The 12,856-nt window shown below is 40.7% G+C and overlaps 2 protein-coding genes across 2 annotated transcripts; both read right to left on the reverse strand.

Annotated features, from left to right (window-relative positions):
• Window positions 1-2,454: 2,454 nt before the first annotated feature.
• On the reverse strand, window positions 2,455-3,387 carry LOC119712241 (olfactory receptor 12-like). The gene has a single exon (XM_038163270.1). The coding sequence runs from the start codon at window positions 3,382-3,384 to the stop codon at window positions 2,455-2,457; it is 930 nt and encodes a 309-aa protein (XP_038019198.1). The 5' UTR covers window positions 3,385-3,387.
• Window positions 3,388-9,587: 6,200 nt separating this feature from the next.
• On the reverse strand, window positions 9,588-10,535 carry LOC119712021 (olfactory receptor 6Y1-like). The gene has a single exon (XM_038162818.1). The coding sequence runs from the start codon at window positions 10,533-10,535 to the stop codon at window positions 9,588-9,590; it is 948 nt and encodes a 315-aa protein (XP_038018746.1).
• Window positions 10,536-12,856: the final 2,321 nt, after the last annotated feature.

Consider the following 12,856-nt stretch of genomic DNA (forward strand, 5'->3'; position numbering starts at 1 on the left):
GGAGCGGCCCGGGGCCGAGGGGACACTCGGGGAGCGGCCCGGGGCCGAGGGGACACTGGGGGAGCGGCCCGGGGCCGAGGGGACACTCGGGGAGCGGCCCGGGACCGAGGGGGGCTGAGGGGACACTCGGGGACCGCCTGGGCCCAGGGGCGGCGCCTGGCTCGGCGCTGAGCAGGGCGGCAGCGGGACGAGCAGCCCGAGGAGCCGTCGGGGCAGTTTATCAGCTCGTTAAAAGCGCAGGAGCGAACCCCCAGAGAGGCTCTGGCTGCCCCTGGATCCCTGCCCCTGGATCCCTGGGATCCCTGGATCCCAGCCCGAGGCCAGGCTGGACAGGGCTTGAGCAGCCTGGGATAGGGGAAGGTGTCTGCCATGGCAGGGGTGAGACTGAGTGAGTTTTAGGGCTCCTTTCAACCCAAGACAGTCTGAGATTCTATGATTCTGTTATTCTAGGAAGTGTTTTTAATATTGTTAGTAGAAAACAAAGAATGGTGCAGTTGGGAATTAGGCAGGGGCTGCTGTCATTGACCCTCAGCCTCCCTTCTCTCTGACACCTGCTTGCATGTCTCCTTGGGGTCAGGGGAAAAGAAATTCTTTCAAGGATGTAATTCTGCCACTGGGCTTGAAATGTCTCTTCTGAGATGCCATGAAACAAACATTGGAGACACAGCCTCCCACCTGCAGGCAGCTGGAGCAGCCTTTCCTTCACGCAGAGTTGCCTGTGTTGTCAGCTCCTTTCACCAGTGTCCTGTGAGGAACAGAGGGAGACAACAGCCTGTAGGCAACATCTCTACACATTGGTGGCTCTTGTGCAGCAGGAGCAAATGGCAGAGATATTTCTAACTACCTATCTAGCTTAGTCCACCTAATCATCTATCCTTGTCTGCACAAACATAGCCATTGCACCACCTGTCTGTCCATCCATCCATCCATCCATCCATCCATCCATCATCTACCCATCCATCCATCCATCCATCCATCCATCCATCCATCCATCCATCCATCCATCATCCATCCATCCATCCATCATCCATCCCTCATCCATCCATCCATCCATCCATCCATCCATCCATCATCCATCCATCCATCCATCATCCATCCATCCATCCATCATCCATCCCTCATCCATCCATCCATCATCCATCCATCATCCATCATCCATCCATCATCCATCCATCCCTCATCCATCCATCCATCATCCTTCCCCCAGCCCCAGTCTGTCACTGAGTCACAGAACTATTAAGGTTGGAAAAGACCTCCAGGATCGTTGTGTTTGACTGAACATGAGCTAAATCATGGCACCCAGTGCTGTGTCCAGTCTCTTTTTGAGCACTTCCCGGAGTGGTGTCTCCCTTGCTTCCCTAAGCAACCACAGCTCTCGTTATCCCCCTGGCCACCAACTCTGTGAAAGTGCCATGGCCTGTGGTTAAGAAAAGAAGAAATGGGCTTTCTTGGAGGAGCCAGCTTGGAAATTTGAGATTTAAGCATTATTTGCACAGGAAGATGCATCTCTGTGCCTCACTCTTGTCTGACTTAATTTAGCTGTGGATGTGCAGAGTGAGAATGCCTCCACCTGAACTGGCTGTGTTCCAGTGCACAGCAGGAAGGTGCTGCCAGAATCTGTTTGTGTCCTATTTTACATGTTCAGTACACTTAGGTGTGGCAGGAGATTCTGCTGCCAGAATCTGAGTTTTGTGTCCTATTTTACCTGTTCAGTGCACTTAGGTACTCTTCAAATTGTCCAACCCATGGTGTTAATTATGGCTTTAAAATGCTGGTATCTTCTGAATGGCTGTAAGAGGCCCCTAAATTACAGGTCAGATGGCTTGTAAATGTCTAATTATGGTTAAATGAAACCTCACTTTCATCTGCTCTAGAAAAGGAATAAAGCTAGCCAGAGAAGAATAAGAAAAAAGAGCTACTTTTGTCCACAATAATGGAAAAGAAGATGTCAGAATTGTGTGTCACTGTGGTCAGCCATTTAACAGATGTGTGGTCTTGGCTTATTTAATTGACCTTACTTTTAAATTCTTATTTTTATTCTGGTTTTATGGGTAAGCATCAATGATTTAAATGTAACAGATGTAAACTTATGAAATAATTTCATAGAAATCAAACATATTGTCCATTGAAGGATATCCTACATCCAATCAAAAATTGTTTAGTTGAAATAACAATTACTAGATTCCCTTAGATTTGTTTGTATATCCTGCTTTTACTGACCTATCTCGAAACAGAAAAGGCTCTTGAAAGTAGGTCCCGATGTCCTTTATTTTACATCGTGTCCTTTATTTTACATTCAGGTCCTGATGTCCTTTACTTTACATCCTGTCCTTTATTTTACATTCAGGTCCTGATGTCCTTTATTTTACATCGTGTCCTTTATTTTACATTCAGGTCCTGATGTCCTTTATTTTACAAATTGGACACTGCTCATTCTCAACTTCAGGAAAGGTGCTAAAAAAACCCTTTCCTTTTTAACTGTTTTTTCAGGGCCCCTTTTACCTCCCTGTTTCGGAGGGTGTAAATGAAAGGGTTCAGCATGGGAATGACAACAGTGTAGAAGATGGAGATGGTGTTGCTTTTGCTGGGTGAGGATGCAGCTCCAGGCTGAGCATACATGAAGAACACTGTCCCAAAGAACAAGCAGATGGTCACCATGTGAGAAGAGCAGGTGGAGAAGGCCTTGTGCCTGCCTTCAGCTGAAGGCATTTGGATGATTGTGATGATGATATAACCATAGGAGATGAAAACCACCAGGCCAGTGCCCACAATTATTGGTCCACACACAGCCAGCATTACGAGCTCGTTGACAAAGGTGTTGGAGCAGGAGGTGTGGATCACTGCAGCAACTTCACAGAAGAAGTGGTTTATTTCTCTGCGCCCACAGAAGGACAGACTGAAGGTGAAGCATGTCTGGATGGTGCAGTTGATGCAGCCTGACAGATAAGAGCCCACCACCATGAGCACACAAAGCCTTCTGCTCATGATGACCTGATAGAGCAGTGGCTTGCAGATGGCAGTGAGGCGATCGTAGGCCATCACAGCCAGGAAAAAAGCTTCTGTGGTGCCAAAGAGAGAGAAGAAGAACATCTGTGAAGCACAGCCAGCGTAGGAAATGCTCCTCCTGCCCAGCAAGAATGCCAGGGCTGCCCTGGGAGCGATGACAGAGGAGTAACAGATGTCCAGGGTGGACAGGTTCTCCAGGAAGAAGTACATTGGGGTGTGCAGGCTGGGGTCCATCCTGATGGTGAGGATCATGCAGATGTTTCCCACCACAGTGACAATGTACATTGTGGAGAAGAGAACTGAGAGGAGGACTTGGGATCCTGGGTGGGATTTGAAGCCCACCAAAATGAACTCACTTATCCTGGTGTGGTTTTCCATCTTTGCTTTCCAAAAGGAAATTAGGATGCAATAGATTGCAGATAGCTTATCTGGAGAAGCAATTGTAGAAGAAGAAGACAAACAATGAGATATATGCAACATAAGAAATATAAAGTAATAAAATTAATTGTTGCTATGTATTATATGTATTAATTCTATAAAATAATAGAAATATTATAATTTTTAATATTTAAAACTATTAATATAATGTAACTCATATATATTTATGATATCATATAAATTACAATTTTAGATAACATTAATTAAAATAATTTATTAATGTCATATAAGTATTAATATTCATCATAAATATTAATAATATATTAATAGATGTAGATATTATTATTAATATAATATTAGTAATATATGTTGTGTCATATATAACCTAATATATTTATTGTATTATATTTATTGTATTATAATTTAATTATTAATTAATAAAATTAAATATAGAGAGATGTGGAACAAAGTATAAAATTTATTGATGTAGCATATCTGCAGAATTTTGTCAGCTATTACAGGGTAATTTGTAAGCTAATAATCCTGTAACATTATCTTCAGTACAAAGAAACATTCTACACGCAGCTTATCCAACCTATTTTAATTTAATAATCTTTACAACCAACTAGAAACAGACATTTCGTTCTACAGTCGAAGACCTGTTTCAGATTTAACTGGCAGAAAAAAACCTCATACTAAGATTGCAACCAACCCACAAGATTGCTCTCCCCCAAACAAAGTACAAGGAAAGATACTTCTTCAGATGATGCAAATAATTGAAAACATATGAGCCAAGAAATGTATTAATGTAGATAATTGTTTAAAAAAATCCCGAGTCTATTGTTTTTTAAAAACCCACATTTTTTAATGTGAAAAACTGTTTTTTCTTTTATAAAATACTTGAAAAAACCCCCTTACGATGTTGAGATTTCTGAAATAAATTTTCTCTATTCAAATGTTAATTCACATAGCATGTTAAAAATTGACTAATTGGCAGAATGTTTCAAGTAATTCCTTTTCAATTCTATTAAGTAATTTTATTTTCAGAAGCAAGTTGTCCTCTAACCTAGGCTTGAAAATATTCTGTGGGTTGATTCCTACATTCGAACTCATCGTTTGGATGCCTTAAATTCAGTGGCCAGAGATAAACCCTCCAGCTTTAGAATATTTACTGTGGAAGTATCTTTTATATACTGTAAAATATAAATCATACTTTTAAGATTTTCTGGTTTTCTCCACTGGTCTACAGGGAAGTGCAGCTGTTGTGCCTGTGCAAAGGTGGATGTAGATGTAAAAAGCTGAGTGACAGAAACGGTGTTTGCTTTGCTTTGCTGTCATTTCCATTAGATAATTTTTCTTAACCAGCATGTACCTAATCTTTTCAAAGCATTGAATTCATTTGTAACACATTTCTCCAGCTGTCCCTCCATGATCCTTGAAATGTAACCTCACCTCTAGGTACCCTCAGAAGGTATTTAATGTGTTTAATTTGTTCTGTTTAATCCTTTGCTCTTATTTACCCGCGAGTCTTAGGAAAGGGAAATAAATTTGGAGAAAAAATTTCTCTTTGCATAACCTTGCTCATCAAATATCTTGGCGAGTTTTCCTGGGGATTTTTGTGTGCAGAGAGCTCCGGTTTAGGCAGTCAAGGTCAAATCTCCAGTCAAAGCCTTTTCAAACTTGCTGTCTACAACTTCCACAATTCTTAAAGCTTCCCACATTGTCGAAGAGATAAACAGATGCATCCACAGTGTGATCCTTCTAGTCTCATCCCACCTGTTCAAAACAGGGGAGAAACAGTCCCTTAGAAGTAGCTGTCTTTGTTAAAAAATTATTAAAGCCAGCCAGAAGAGAAAAAAGGAGAAAAAAAAAAAAAAGATACTTTTGTCCACAATAATGTAAAAGAAAACATCAAAATCCTGTGTCATTATGGTCAGCCATTTAACAGGTGTGTGGTCTTGGCTTATGTAATTGACCTCATTTTTAAAATCTTACATTTGTTCTGGTTTTATGTGTAAGCATCGATGATTTAAGTGTAATAGATGTAATCTTATGAAATAATTTCATGATAATCAAACATATTGTCCATTGAAGGACATCCTACATCCTATCCAAAATTGTTTTGTTGAAATAACAATTATTACTGCTTTAAGAAAATGGCTTTTTAAAGAGGGTAACAAAAACCTCAGCTAAGAATGAGGATGCTGGAGATACTTTTTTAGCCAGTGAGAGGGGAAGATTTTTGATTCACCTGAGAAGTCTCTGGAACTGTCTGTCTCTTGATGGATCAAGCAGAAAGTCTAGAATGCATTAAAAACTGGCTTCCTGTTAATGCATTTAATTTCTAGAAGAACTAATTGTACACATAAGCCCAGATTGCTGCATTCTATACAATGAAAAAAAGAGAAAACAGCAACTTTTAGTCCAGTTCTGTCACCACATTTCACAAAGCAAAGCTCAGATTTCACACACCACAGTACACATACCTTGTAACACAGTTATTAAAGCCAGGTTTGGTTTTTTTTGGAATTCAGGTTTCTTGAACACATTGCTAAAAAATACTGAACATTTTTTCTACTCAGCTGATTTTTCAGTAGTCTCTTGTAATCAATACATCACTGGCCTTTCCTCTGACTGCTGCTAAGGGCACTCTCCTCAGCATGGTGCTTATATATACTTTAATGGGTGTACATAAAAAACACCAGGGATTCGGTTTCCAGAGTCCTGAACCTTCACAGCAGGCATCTGAAATCTCAAATGAGGTATTTTTCCCTTGTGCCATTTTTCTTTGCCTGCAAAAGAAGAAAAATAGAAGGAATAGAAGGAATAAAATAACAAACACAAACCATAAAGTGTAAAGCTGTTTCTGTGTGTCTTCTACCCCTACTTTTTTCACTGCTTCTTATGCAGAACCCTTCCTGCCCCTTGAAGATTTTTTTTTTCTGCTAAGCAAAACACTGTGGACCTAATCAAGATCTCATTAACCATTAGAATCTGCTTCCTTCTGTTGTAGTTGAGACAGAGACAACACAAAGCAACACACTCCAGAAGGCTTCAAACTGTTTTTACTATGGCATGCATGCTTTTTATACATTCTTACAAAGCTCCTAAGTTTACACTTTACTCATTGGTCACAAAATGCAAACGAAGTCCTTATTGGGACAGGCAGCTCAGGTTTCTTTTATTTCTCCTTCTTTCTTTCTTGGTTCCTGTGTCAGTGACCTTGGTAGGAAATTCTTTCAGGGGTGAACATGGATCCTCTTCTCAACCTTCTCTCTGGCTCACAGAAGCTGCTGTAAAACCTCTTCCAGATTATCAAAATAGAACAGACACCCTTGCCTTCTCCCCAGGCAATAATGCTTCTCTTCTCTAAACAAAAGCAACTTTTCACCAAATGTGTTCTCTTACTCCAGGAGTGCACTCACCTCTGAAACTTTAAAGTCTGGTTCAGGTGAGGGCCCAGCCTCTTAGGGAGCAGTTCTCTGGGGTGCAGCAACCAGTCCAGGAAGGGAAAAAGCATCTCACAACTCCTGTTTGGGTATCTCAGGCACCCTAGGACGTGGCTGTTTTTCAAAAAGCAAATTTGCATTCTCAGCACAGGAGTGTCACATTTAGTTACAGTACACTATATTAAATTTTCTTTGTTTTGGCACGTGGTTTTAAATAAATCTGCATTAATTAGATGTTTCTGTTCTTGATGTAATGGCTTCCCAAATTTTGTGACTGACAACAGATCAATATGTTCTTACATTTGCATACGTTCTTATCAGCTCCTGGAGGCAGAGAGTGAGATTAAGAGAGAAGGAAAGTTTCTCAAAAGCTGAGATTGGACTAAATCTTACCTTGTTTACTTGTGGGTAGTGACTTATTTACAGTACTTTAAAAGTACTTGACTTTGTGAAAGTGTTTATGAGGAAAACTTCCAGAAATCAGCTTTGATGCAAGAGAGAACGTGCATTCTCAAAAGGTTTGTGTTTGTGTAAGACTTTTCTGTGTCCTCTCCTTCCCTAAGGAACCCCTGTTGAACAGCTTATGAAGTATTTGTTGCAGGTTATCTAACAATATTATTATTAGTGTACATAAAGCCCATAATAGTTGGATGAGAATCCTCTTCACAGTGTATTCTTTGAAGGATCATTTTTGAATGATTTGAAGAATCTTGACATTATTTCAAAACAATCACTTCAGATCAGTGCTTTAAAACCAGTCAATGTGTGTAGCCAAATCACTGTATTAAAGGAACTTCACACCTTGCAAAATTTCAATGAAAAACTCACTAAGGAGTACTGAAATGCTATGGTTTGCACTTTATGTATGAAAAACTGAAATAAGAGAAGAAATAGATGGTGATTTTTGGTGTGTCAGTACTTTAATATATTGCAGTATGAATGAAGCAAGCCTGATGCTGTATTGAATTTATCTTGGATAGAGTTAAATTACTTCCCTGTAGCTTGCATGGCACTCAATTCTGGATTTATGATGAAAACCATACTGAGAACTCAGGAATGTCCAGTTATTGCTGAACAGTGCTGGCACAGGCTGAGAGGGAGCAAGGAGCTGTGAGGGGACACAGCTGGGACAGCTGACTCCAGCTCTGACACCCAAAAAAACATTCCAGACCTTTGGCATCATGCTCAGAAATAAAAACTGCAGGAAAAAAGAGAAAGGGATGTCTCTTTCAAAGTAACCCTTCGGTGTGACCCCATTTTCTTGGAGATGGCTGAATATAAAAGCACATGTTACAGTTAAATAACATATTTATAGGGTGAAAATCTATATCCATGAGTAGTAAAGGAGCTGAGGGTAGTTTGCTTAGGTGTCTGAACAGACATGTCTAAACTTCAGGTATTTTTAGAAGAATTCATATCTAGCTGTATCTGTGGCTCTTGATTTTTTAATGCAAATCTAAAGAACTACTGGGTTTTTTTCCCTTTACAATGGTTCATATTGTACTGTATATTCATTTTGTGTCAATTACCTATTTTCTCCTAGCAGATTTTCGGGATTACAACCAGCACCCTGAATTTCTGGTGAGAGCTCCCCACCATGGTTAACCTCAAGCTGTCCTCACATCTCTCCTTGATTGTGCTCAAGTCCTCAAAAAGGTCTTGTTTGAAACTTGTTTGAAACATGGCACAGTAAGCACAGACAAGATTCTTCTGGGTTTCTTCCCAGGAAATCTGAATGTTTCATCTGCCAAACTGGAGAAGCCAGTATTTTGCTAGTACAGAGCACAGACTATCAGATACCATGGTCTTAGTCATAAACTCAAACCCACATTTACTATGCTCACATGGAGATACACTCTGCTGACATATTCATTAATTTATTTGTTTGTTTATTACCGAATATGAAAAGTTCTGTGATACTCTGAACACAGAGTAGTTTTCTTAGAGGCACCATTTTATTTCTAACTGATAATCAGATTTTCTCCCAGCCAATCCATGTTTAGCTCAGATTCACCAGCTGTGTCTCCAGACTCCTGCCTGAGATCATTCCTCCTGCTGAAATACTGCTGCCTCCTGCAGCCTGAGGGAAATATTGAAGTGATTTATCCTTTGTCTGAATTTCTTCATGGAAGACACTATTTGGTGTGCAATGAGGTTATTTAGGGTACCTTGGTCCTGTTATGGAGCTGAGACAGAGGCCAAGTGCCAATGCAGCTGTACCATGTGAACACTCACATTATCCCTTCTCTAATGCCATCTTTGAAACATTTTCTTCTTCAGAGGATGGTTCCTTTTATCCTACACTATGAATCTAAGAATGTTACAATTACCCATCCTTTTCTGCTGCCTATTTCTCTCAAGGGATAATAGCAAAATCTTGGACTAAATAAATCACACATAGATAGCTGATTTTCACATGCATTTTACAATGTTTTCTGGACTCTATTCCATTCAGAGCAAACAAATCTGGGGTTCATTTTCCAGCATTTCCAAACATCTTTAAAAACAGAGCAGTCATTCAGCTGGAGACTTTTAAGAAAGGGTGACAGCATAGATTCTTAGGGGGGGAAACAAGCAAAAAAACCCCAAACCCACACATCTCAAGTCAAAACCGTAATATATACATAGATATATCAAGGTCTAGTTCAATAAATATGAGCAGTGTTTGCATGGATTAAGGTTTGGACCTCCTGATTTCATCTCCTCAGCGCTGCCTGTTGATCTTCATGAGCAAAGCCCCTTCCCTGGGACTCTTCAGTTGATTTCTTTGGTGGGTCTTCTGCAAGTAAAAGTCTTCCTCATGGCAACCCTGACTTCTTTGTTTCTAAGGCAATATATGAGAGGATTCAGAAGTGGCACAACCACTGTGTACAGGACTGACACCAGCTTGTTGGCACGATAGGTGTACATGAGCTTGGGGTGGGCGTAGGTGAAAAGAGTGGTGGAGTAGAACAAAACCACCACGGTCAGGTGGGAGCTGCAGGTGGAAAAGGCCTTTTGCCTGCCCTGGGAAGAAGGAATCTTCAGCACAGTGAGCAGGATGCAGATGTAGGAGGCCACCACAGCGCACAGAGGCAGCATGATGACCAGCAGAGCCAAGGTGAAGTCCACTAGCTCGGCCAAAGAGGAATCGCTGCAGGAGATGTTCAGGAGGGGGGAAATGTCACAGAAATAATGGTTGATTTTGTCCACATCACAGAATGAGAGCTGGGCTATAAAGCTCAGCTTGATGGAAGAGGTGGCCAAACCACACATCCAGCAGCCAGCCACCAGCTGAGCACACAGCTTGTGGCTCATGATGAGGGGGTACCTGAGGGGTTTGCAGATGGCCACAACGCGGTCGTAGGCCATCACGGCCAGCAGAACATACTCAGTGCAAACAAAAGTCACAAAGAAATGCAGCTGTGCCATGCAGCCCTGCAAGGAGATCCTTTTGTCATGAGACAGGACATCTATGATCATCTTTGGCTCAATGACAGAAACATACCAGATCTCTAAGAAAGATAGATTTCCTAGGAAGAAATACATGGGTTTTTGCAGGCTGTGGTTATTTCGGATGATGAGAATGATAAGGAAGTTTTCCAACACAGTTAATAAATAAGCCAGAAGTAAAATAGAGAAGAGAAGCAGCTGCCGTTCACCAGTGGCTGGAAAACCCAGGAGAATGAAATACATGACTTTGGTTTCATTCCTCCCACCCATTCTGCAGAAGAAAGATGAACCTTATCCACCTGCAATAAATTAATACAATGACACCTAACTACCAGGCTTAAATTCAGAGCCGTAAGTTACACCACCACTTAAAGACTCTGTAAAAGCTCAGACTTTTTTTTTTGCTGGGTTTTTAGAAATGAACTTTGTGAAATTTATCTGCTCAATTCAGAATTTTTCATTTTAAAAATTAAAGCATGCCTTTTAATTTACATTTCATGGAGATAAATATACATGACAAATTTACATTCCATGGAGATAAAAATACATTACAAATCTTGTCTCACCTTAGACAAATGATGACTGATGCTAATATATTATCCATCCAGTATAAAGAAGTGACAGGTTATGAGCTTATAGACAGACACTCATATTTCCAGTGCTTTAGTTTCTACATCTAAACATTTCTAAAGTTATATCGTATAAATTCCATTAACTGTAAGAGAAATGTGAAACACCACAAGGATATATTAATTTTGATAATAAAAAACCCTTCCAATCACATCTGAAGGAGCCCAATAGAGGTTTCTATATCTGGCTCTGAGCATCTGGTACACAGAGCATCTCAGATACAGCATAAGTGCAAGCAAATTCTAATTCTGGGTCTGGTTTATTTGCAGCTAACCAGATTAATCCTTCAAAAATAAGAATGGCTCGACCTGTGCTGTTAAAAACAAAGCTGTTCTCAACCTTCTGTAGTGCTGGAGAATATGATCAGTAGGGTAGAGCTGAAGTGTGGACTGATGTGTCAGCACTGTGATTTATACCAGCACAGAAAAATCAGCTCTTTATTTACCTGTGGTGTCTCATGAGGTCTGATTCAGAAATTGTAGCTAGCCTCCCAATGGAAGCAATCACAGAAAGAGGAGAGATGTTATTGTTTCCTCTGTGATTCCATGCAGAGTAGAAGAAACTCTGAAGATTTTTTTCTGAGGAACTGAACAATGAAAGAATACCATCTAGTGTCTACTGATTTTTATAGGGCAGAGGAAAGTAAAAACATACCCTGAGGCAGAGGATATGGCAGTCTTTTACCAAAAGGCAATCTAGAAAAAAATTTAGTGCCCTAATCTAAATCAGTGACCTTAACTAGTAATGGCTTTTGGAGTGAGTGAATTGGGTAAGTGTAGGTATACCCACGCTGGAGTTGTGTTCAGAGCCACAAACAGCCAAGCTATGCATTTTCTGAATTTTATAATACAGTGCAAATATGTTCAGAGCAAAAGGAGGATCAGAGATAACATTGATCTGTCACCTGATGAGGTCAGCTGCCTCCCAAACAGAGCTGAGGAGCTGCTGCAGGATTCCGTAGCATGAAGAGTACAAAACCTGATGTGGTCCCCTCCATGCTGCCAGGAGGAAGCAGTCCCTGAGTCAGCTGTTTGTAAAATCTCCCTCCAGCTGGTCTCATGTGAATCAGGTATCTTCCTTAAGCCAGAATCTGACTAAAATTGATACAGTGAGAATAATGGGAATTTAGCATCCAGGAGAGCTGGAATTACAGAAGTTATTTGGCTGTTGGGGCATACAGTTTGATTTATTTTGCAAATATGTAAGAATCTAGTGACATTTGACATACCTTATGGTGTGCTGTTGAATTCTAACCTCTGGCCAAAGCCACATGTGCATGCTCAGGAATGTAAGGGCATCTCATGAAGAAGACAACTTTAAAATAATGTCAGTGCATGGAGAAGGGAGAGGAGTGTTAGTTCTTGCCTCATTTCTGTTAGGCTGGTGATGGTCCAACTACCATGGACCAATTTTGGGATCCCTGCAATTCAAGGAAAATGTGGATAAACTAGAGAGGTGCTTACCAAGGCCTGCTAAGATGTGAAGATATGACTCAGGGTACATGCACCATGAAAAGTGAATGGGTTTGTTCAATATGGGGTATTGGAGGCTGTGCTGTGGTCTAACAGTGACAAGCCATGAAAAGGGACAAAGACAATGATTTGCAACTCAGTAGCTGCCATTTAGGCCATTGGATGTGAGGTCAGAGCAGTGCTTAAACAGCTTCCCTGAGAGACTTTGGTACCTCTGACGTGTTCATCTCTCAGCTGGACCAAGGCACAGCTGATGTAACAGAGCCATGGGCAGAGTTATGCTATAAAATTATAAATTATAAATATATTCATATCTGGAGTACTGCACCCAGCCCTTGGCTCCCCAGTGGAAGAGTGGCATGGATCATCTGCAGAGCAGATGTAGGATTGAACATATTGCTCAGTGTTGCAATCTGCTCAGTGGGTACCTACAGCCAGATTCACTCTCCTAAACATCAATTTGTGCAATACAACAACTAACTATTTAGT

Source organism: Motacilla alba, chromosome 27, assembly GCF_015832195.1.
Source record: "Motacilla alba alba isolate MOTALB_02 chromosome 27, Motacilla_alba_V1.0_pri, whole genome shotgun sequence".
Classification (NCBI taxonomy): Eukaryota; Metazoa; Chordata; class Aves; order Passeriformes; family Motacillidae; genus Motacilla; species Motacilla alba.